At 44.4% G+C, this 9,286-nt stretch overlaps 1 protein-coding gene across 1 annotated transcript; it reads left to right on the forward strand.

Annotated features, from left to right (window-relative positions):
• Positions 1-2,792: 2,792 nt before the first annotated feature.
• On the forward strand, positions 2,793-4,633 carry LOC138887178 (uncharacterized). Its single transcript, XM_070168896.1, has 2 exons — positions 2,793-3,359; positions 3,740-4,633. Exons 1-2 carry the CDS (start codon positions 2,793-2,795, stop codon positions 4,631-4,633), a joined length of 1,461 nt encoding a protein of 486 aa, XP_070024997.1.
• Positions 4,634-9,286: the final 4,653 nt, after the last annotated feature.

Genomic DNA, 9,286 nt, shown 5'->3' on the forward strand with positions numbered 1-9,286 from the left:
GGTTTATGATCTTAAAGCCATTTGTAGGAGCTTCCTTGGACTATCTTGTGGCCTTCTGCCGGAGCTTCTTTCCGTCGGACGCAGATGTACTGTCCTGCTATCATCGTGATTGTTGACATGTCGGCCCTCGTCCTTGTTATTACTGGGCCGAGATAATGGTGCATGGAGAGTCGGTTCCTCCCTCATATAGGTAGTTGCTTGAACTATGCACCGCTGCTCTTTTTCCCAAAGGATAAGGTGGCACCACCGGTTGTAGAGGCTGGGTCCTATCGAGTCTTCACCTTTGACTTCGGCGGGCCATGTCTCTTTTTTCTGCCTCCTCTACGTCCCTTCATTTTCCTCTTATTCATCTTCTCCGGCGGGAATCCCTCGGAGGATTGATCTGGGAACCTATGGGAGGTGGAGATCAAATAAGTCACCCTCAAAAGTATGTACTCAAGGGTGTGGCGTCCGGGATGCTGATACCAGAGGTGAACCCACCAGGGCGGACCGCGCGCCCGGGTTTCATCATATGTACATCCTTCCATTCCTCCACTTTTGATGTAGACTCCCTTGAGTTTTGTAATTGTATGTAATGACCCCTCGAGGGCTGCTTGTACACACACTTTATGAATGAGAAATAAACTTTGTTGATCTCTGCTTTCGAATTTTGCTCTGTTTCTTCATGCTTTCATGCCCTTCGAGGCTCTTCGAATGTTTCTTTTTGTGTTGTTGATCATTGATATTTAGCCTGGACATAAGTGTTTACCTTGATTTTTACCGATCGACATGGGTTCTTTTCGATCCCATCATCATATTTTGGGACAACCCTGGGTCAGTCTGATGGATTGGGGATGCAGAAGTACCCCGAGTTACTCAGAAATCATGTGCTGAGTTCTGGGTTCTCCGTGGTGTTGTCCTGGATGTAGGTCATCTTCGGGTACCCCGAGGTCCTTATTGATTCAGATATAGATGGTCCTTTTCGGCTGTGCAAAATAGACTTCTGCTGAGGAGCTGGTATGTATTTGGGGGGCTTTCTCGGGCCTTTGTGTAGCTTTCTCGATCGGAGCTTCCTACATTTACTCTTCCTTCTTAGAGAGAATGATTTGTAAGATCAGTTGCTTGACTCGGACCGGATGTCGGTCGTAGAGAGCTCGCTGAGGCCCGACCTCTCTAGGCTGAGATTTGTTGCCGTAGAGTGTTGTCCCGAGCATGGAGATAATACGAAAGACTTCTCGAGTTATGACTCCTCACTGGACGATGTGATAATAGGTATAATCTAGGTGATTTAGCTATTGTTTATGCTTCCGCTTGATTATATTCCAATGACATATTATGGTTAATTGATGAAAAATAGGCTCTAATTGTGATATGTATACATTGCAGGATGAGGAGCCTATATGATGCTTTCAAGAGGATATTGGAATGATTTATGAGCAAGAAAAACCCTTCGGAGTCGAGTGCGCGAAGAAACACGCGAAGTCACGCAGGAGTTCGCGCGTAAGAAAGGCCGAGGCAGAATCATGCGCGAAGAAACGCGCGAAGTTATGTGCAAGCTCGCGCGTGTCCGGTCCGGAAAAACGCTATTTAGGGGTAAAATTGGAAATTTGGAGCGAAACCCACTTAACCTATATAATGTCAAGTTCGCCCAAGGTTAAAGTGTCAAGGTTTTCATAGTTTAGTGCAAGAAATAGAGAGGTAAGAGGCAAGGAGGAGTTTTGACCATCAAGTTCTTCTTTTCTGCTCTTGTTTTTGCTATTTTGTGATGAAATTGAACTTATTTGTGATGAACACTAGTATGAGTGGCTAAGACCCATTGTTCTAGGGTCATGGGTAAAACATGAATGTTGTTGTTTGAAGTTTAATTCGACAAAGTCAGTTTATCATATTGGGTTGTTTATTTATCTGTGTTCTTAATTATTTTGTTGAGTAGCTAACAGTGAAATACTATCTACGAATCTTTAGTTGAACTCGAAAGTGGAAACTTTAGAGTGCATATAGAATTAAATAAAGCAAGTTCTTGAACCCGGGCCTCGGGGAACGGATTCGCAATTGGGATAGACATATACCCAATTGTCTTGCTTGGTTGAAATGTAGGAATTGTAAATGCGTTCTTGTTAATCTTAATTCCATAGAAATATAGGCATTGAGTTGACTTGAATAGGCGAATAAGAACTCGACATATTCTTATGAGTAATATCAACCCTGTCAATCAATAACCCAGATAAATTGATTAGTCATTTTAATCCAAGAGCACAACATGATTGTTAACTATGCCCGTGACCCTGGAATATCCTCTCGGACTGTTTGTTACTCCAAATTGCTATTCGTTTGGTTACTTGCTTTAGTTAGATTAATTCCTTATAGTTTAAGTAGTAAAACAATTTCATCTCTCTTTTGTGAACAATCTCTTGGGTAGATAAAGAAATTGGGTTTGAATTAGTCAACAGTTAATCATAAGTCTTTGTGGGAACAATACTCTACTCACTACTCTATTACTTGACGATCACGTGCACTTGCATTAGTGGTTTTGGTCGCAACAAGTTTTTGGCGCCGTTGCCGGAGACTTAGAAATTAGCTACTTGACTGAATTGAGCTTTTATTATTTATTTATTCGAGTTTTAACTTTCAGTTCACTTTGTTTGTGCTAATACAAGAGTTTCTGTTGAATGTGAAGAAGTAGAAGTGCAAACAATCTCCTTCCTCTAAATCCCGAAATTGAACGAACACTTCACAGATTGAGGAGAGAGGTGGACGCTAGAACCAGAAGTGAAAGAGAGTTGGACATCGTAGTTCAACCACAGCCAATTGAGATGGCAGGTAATGAGGAACGCGCGATGATTGAATCCGCAAGGCTTATTCTGGCTAATATAACTGAGGTTATTGTGAAGCCTGACATCACTGAGCACTTTGAGCTAAAACAATACATGGTGCAGTTGATCCAATCCATAGGGCTGTTTGTGGGTTTACCTCATGAAGACCCGCAGAGGCACATTCAGAATTCTCTTGGAAATTACGGATACCTACAACTATCTGAACGTTTCCAAGGATTATGCAGGCTGACACTTTTCCCTTTTTCACTTATTGGGGAAGCTAAGGAGTGGTTGAATAAAGAGCCAGCAAATTCAATCCGCACTTGGGATGATCTGGCGAGGAAATTCTTAATAATGTTTTTCCCCATCAAGAAAACAAAGGTGTTGAGGAGTCAAATTCTTGGGTTCGAACAACGAGCTGGCGAGACACTTCGTCAAGCATGGGAAAGGTACAAGAAGATGCTCAGAGACTGTCCTCATCATTGTCAGACAGATGAGGTATTGGGTTATACTTTTGTAGATGGATTAGATGATGCTTCAAAGATGAATCTAACTCAACTTGTGGGGGTAGTTGCATGGCCAGACCATATAGTGAAATCCAATTCTTGCTGAAAACTTTTCCTGCTAATGATAATAACTGGCAAGGTGAGGGTGATTCACGGAAGGCCATTAAGCAAAACTCAACTGGGTTACTTGAACATGACGAGGTTTCAGCCATGAGAGTCGATATTGTAAAGTTGGCCAATCAGATGACTAGAATGACAATGCAGCAACCACAGCCGATGCAACGTGTACACCAAATGGCGATTTGCTGCGAATTATATGGTGAAAATAATATGAGGGACATGTGCCCCACAAATCCATAATCCATCTATTATGTGGGGCAACAGAACAGAGGTCCACCGAATCAGCATGTACAATATGGGAATTCTTACAATCCGAATTAGAGGAATCATCCCAACTTCTCATGGGGTGGAAATCAGCAGAATCAGAATCAGCATAGACCCCAAGGGGGTTTCAATCAACCTCAAAAGCCACCCCAACAAATGGAAGAGAGCACCAACGAATTGTTAAAAATGTTGTTGATTAACAATCAGCAGATCAGGACTGACAATCAGCAGCTTAGGACTGGCTTCATAAACCCTGAGAGGCAGCTGGGGCAGTTAGCTACTAATCAAAATACTAGACCTATAGGCGCTCTCCCCAGTGACACAGAGAAGAATCCACAAGTGAATGCCGTTACACTTAGAAATGGGAGAGAGCTTGAGGAAGTGCCAAAGAAAAGGAAAGATAAGCCTGTACCTGAGGGAGAGTTGATCCCTAAAGTGACAAATGAGCCAAAGAAGACTGCTGAAATTCCAGAGCCAGTAGAGGCCCCAAGGCCACCACCACCTTTCCCCCAGAGATTGCAAAAGAAGAATGCTGATCGCATGTTCAGCAAATTCCTCTCCATGTTGAGCCAGGTTCAATTGAATATTCCACTAGTTGATGTGCTTCGCGAAATTCCAAAATATGCTAAGTACATAAAAGACATAGTGTCTCATAAGAAGAGATTGACTGAGTTTGAGACAGTTGCACTTACTGAGGAGTGCACTTCTAGGGTCCAAAATAAGCTTCCTCAAAAGCTTAAAGATCCTGGAAGTTTTACGATTCCTGTGTGTATTGGTAATGTTGATGTGGGTCGTGGTCTTTGTGATTTGGGGGCAAGCATAAATCTGATGACCCTATCTTTGTTCAAACAATTGGGTCTGGGAGCTCCAAGGCCAACTACTAAGATGTTGCAACTGGCTGATAGGTCAACAACACACCCTGATGGGGTGATTGAAGATGTGTTGCTGTAGATTGGGAAATTTATCTTCCCTGCTGACTTAATTATCCTCGATTATGACACTGATGAACTGGTCCCAATCATATTGGGGCGACCTCTCTTGGCTACTGGTGACACAATTATCAAGGTGAGAGAGGGAAAAATGATCTTGAGGGTAGAAGATGAGGAAGTGGTTTTCAATGTCTACAAAGCAATCCAACTTCCCAGTCACTATGAGGAGCTATCCATGATATCGGTTGTAGAGGCTGATGAGCAAATTTATGATCCAAGTGTTTTTCTAGACAATTCTCTAGAGAAAACACTTATGTTGTTTGATAGCATGGGCAATGATGAGGAGGTCGAGGAGATGATGCACATCCTTGACATATCTTGTGCATACATATAGGGGATACACCCCTTTGAACCCTTGAACAGGCCTGAGGGACCTCCTCCAAAGCCGTCAATTGTGGAAGCCCCAAAATTGGAGCTTAAACCTCTCCCATCTCACCTGCAATATGCTTATTTGGGTGACTTTGACACCCTACCTGTTATTGTTTCTTCTGACTTGTCTAAATTGCAGGAAGAAAAACTGTTGAGAGTGCTACGGGAGCACAAGTGCGCACTTGGGTGGACGATATCTGACATTAAGGGCATTAGTCCAGCCTTTTGCATGCACAAAATCCTTATGGAGGATGGACATAAACCCAGTGTTGAGCAACAACGCCGCCTCAATTCTATCATGAAAGAGGTGGTAAGAAAAGAAGTGATTAAGTGGCTTGATGCAGGTATTGTATATCCTATCTGATACAGCAAATGGGTTAGCCCAGTCCAATGTGTACCCAAGAAAGGGGGAATGACTATGCGAACCATTTTAAAATTGAAATACTATCTACGATTCTTTAGTTGAACTCGAAGTGGGAACTTTAGAGTGCATATAGAATTAAATAGAGCAAGTTCTTGAACCCGGGCCTCGGGGAACAGATTCACGATTGGGATTGACATATACCCAATTGCCTTGCTTGGTTGAAATACAGGAATTGTAAATGCGTTCTTGTTAATCTTAATTCCATAGACATATAGGCATTGAGTTGACTTGAATAGGCGAGTAAGAACTCGACAGATTCTTATGAGTAATATCAACCCTGTCAATAAATAATCCAGATAAATTGATTAGTCATTTTAAGCCAAGAACACAACACGGTTGTTAACTATGCCCGTGACCCTGGAATATCCTCTCGTATTGTTTGTTACTCGAAATTTCTATTCGTTTAGTTACTTGCTTTAGTTAGATTAATTCTTTATTGTTTAAGTAGTAAAACAATTACATCTCTCTTTTGTGAACAATCTCTTGGGTAGATAAAGAAAATGGGTTTGAATCAGTCAACAATTAATCATAAGTCTTCGTGGGAACGATACTCTACTCACTACTCTATTACTTGACGATCACGTGCACTTGCGTGAGTGTTTTTGGTCGCAACATGATGCTTCCGAGGTTGAATATCGATCTCGATCTGTACCAAGGTCATTGGCTTCCTGGGGCCTGCCTCGGGCAGGTGAACCGTTGCTGCATTTCGCATATATGTAGAGCGGCCTCAACTTCTTCGCAAGACTCTACTATTTTCAAATAGCCACCTTTTCGTTCTGGTATAGGGGACTGCATATTTCTATGTGCGAAAGTATTGGTGCGTACCTTTGTTTTGGCTTATCAGTGCCATCATAACCATGGAAACCGCTTTGGGGCCGATTCGACAAGGGGTCGGTGGCGTTGATCCAGGTGTTCGGGAATCAAAGGAGTTCGCTTTGGAGATGGCGTCTTTGCTAAGGGGAGAACATCTGGAGACCGCGAGGAGATACTATGGGTGGAGTGAAGGGGTAGTCCTGCAGGTGCTTTCCCCTGATGAGGGTATTGCGGATTTTACTGATGGATTCCTGAACGTTTATTTATACCCTTACTCCTTTGGCCCTCTTAATAGGATTGTGCTTGAATTTTGTTTGAAGTATCAGGTTACCCTGGCTCATATTCATATGTCATTTTAGCGAATGGTGTTGATGATGAGGTTCTTCGCTGAGAAGGCTGAGCTTGAATTTACGTTTGATCACCTCGTCAGGTTATACCGACCCTTTCATCATCGAGAACTGTTAACTCAAAGGTGCCGCTCATCCACGCCTTTTTTCATAGATGACGAGGAAGGCGGAGATGGAGAGTGGGCCAGTTGGTTTGTCTGGGTTCAAACGGCTGACATCGTCCTTGCGGAGCTCTTGCCGTTTCTTGAATGGTGGAATTACGATCATAAGTGAGGCGTTTGGATCTTTTTCAGATATCGTCTTATGGAAAAAATTAGCTAAGTAATAATGTTGTTTTTTCTATTGCAGAAACTTTGTGGATGCCAGGTGAAGTTCATGATCTACCCGACTGGGTCTGGAAGCTGGTGACCCATTAGTCCTGTGATAAACGCAGGTGGCGGGCTGTGCTTTGCACCGGATGGGGGCGCAACATCGAGGTATGCGCATACGTTGCCTTTGCTCTACCTTCGTATATCTGAGGCAACATTTTTTCCTTCCATTTATGCTGGATTCACCGCTTGTAGATATCGGCCAATTTCTTGGGATGAGTCAATGTTGCTCTGAAAAGGGGAAGGAGCTGTTGGCCTCTGGCTTGAAGGACGATGGCAACGAGGGAGATCATAACTTGCGATGTGAAGGAGCTCTCAGTGGTACCGGTCGGGCTCATATCTCCGAGGAGGGGGTGTTGCCTAAATCTGTTGTTCACGGAGTAGCTCTTGATTCCCGACCGGTGGTTCTTTTGAGTGAGCGTGTCGTGCATGAGGTTGGCTCTTCTGGGGCCGCAGGGGAAAAATCAGTGGGAGTGTGCTTTGACTTTGAGGAAGTCCGCCGGATTTATTTTACGGTGATTTTATGCATAGTCCACCTGTATCCCATATCCTCCTCCTTCTACTGATCCTTCCTCGTGTAGGCCTGTGATAGGCTTAGGTTTGAGCTTCTCCATCAAGGGGCCACGCTTTAGAAAATTCGGGACGAGGGCGAGCCCCATAGGCTCCTTAGTGAGGAGAAGGAAGTCGAGTTGCAGTGTTGGCGATATGAGGAGCATCAGAGCCCAAACTATGAGAGTTATTTGGCAGAGTAGGTAATTTTCTAGCAGTGTGTGCTTCGCTACTTTATGGCCTTGAGGCTAATTCTTCTTTGCTGTATCAGCTACGAAAAATGTCAGAGGCCCTGGAGTACCTCAAAGGCGAGGTTAACCGCATCAGAATTGCTTGTGGGGAGCTAAGGGCTCAAGCGCAGGTTTCAAGCTTTGGAGGAGATGAATGCTTTGGCCAAGGTCCCTGCCCTCGAGGTCCAACTCCGCTTGACTCAAGATAACGCCAAAGTTCAAGCGGATATGATTGGGAAAATTGAATCTGACCTCTTCAAGGTCATAGCCAAGATACTTGACGCTCGGACGGAGGTGGCGTTGAACCGAGCCAAGGCCGATCGCGAGATGGCCATTTGTGTGAAGGACGGTGCTGACGCTCAGGCTTAACTGAAGCAAACCACAGACCGGGAGCGAAGGATCAAGGAATATGTTCGTTGTAAATCCCGGAGGGAGGTGTTCGAAGAGATCGGTGCAAGGGGCTTCGTCCTCTCGGATGAATTAGCTCGAGCACGGGCGGATGAACGCAATGCTCGGTCGCTTTTTGTCGATATTGCAGAGGACGATTTTGGCAAGCTGTAGTTCTTTTAGTATAGAATGTAGATTCTGCCGTTTTGTCGCTTTGCTCCGGATATATGCAGGGTATTCCTGTACATGGAGAATACGCCTTTTCTTGCACATATAATATATAAGGAGAAGTTTTTTTGAAGTTTTTCGATCAGGCAGGATGGTCTTGGCGTTTGGCGAGGCCCTTCTTGGTTCGGAACTGATCAGATGGTCCGGGGACTCTCGAGTGTGGTCCATGGCGTGAGTAGGTGATGGGGCCTCCGCGCTTGGTCTGGCCGTTTTAAGCTTAGTTTTTGAATCGGGCTTCGGCTTGAGCTTTCCCGCCTTCAGATCTTTTGCGCCCGTGCGGGCAGATGGTAGTTGCTTTTATCTTTTTCCCTTCGGCATTGGTTGTTCCAACTGCTTTGGGTCCAGTCTCCAAGTCACGCTGCGACTTGAGCTTCAATTGACCCATAGATTTTTTCCTTGTCCGCATGGACGGATGATGACGGATTTCGGTGCTTCTGGGCCGAAGTGATCTTGCGAGCGTGTGGCTCGGGGATTTAGTCAGCTGATGACAGTGTCATCTGAGCTGTGCCCCGAGGCATATTGCATTTCAGCTATTTTAGCGGTCCAGTCTCTAAGTCATGCTGCAACTCAAGCTGCGATCGGCCTTTAAATATCATCGAATCTTTGGGTGATGACAATGGCGCTCGTGCCGTGCCCTTAGGCGCGTTGTACTTTCTGGGTCTTGTCTCCGAGTCACGTTGCGATCCGGGCTGCAATTGACCCTCAAATTTTATTGGTTTCTGGCGATAGAGGCACTTATGCCGTTTGGTCGTAGAGACCTTTTAATATGTGGCCCATAGGCTTGTATAGTTAACTATTTTGGATTCGTTCTTCGAATCGGGTTACGATTCAAGCTCATTTTAATCCTCAAGTTGTCATGATTTTTTAGCCAGCGACAATGGCTCTTACGCTATCTGGTCC

Source organism: Nicotiana sylvestris, chromosome 3 (assembly GCF_000393655.2).
Source record: "Nicotiana sylvestris chromosome 3, ASM39365v2, whole genome shotgun sequence".
NCBI lineage: Eukaryota > Viridiplantae > Streptophyta > Magnoliopsida > Solanales > Solanaceae > Nicotiana > Nicotiana sylvestris.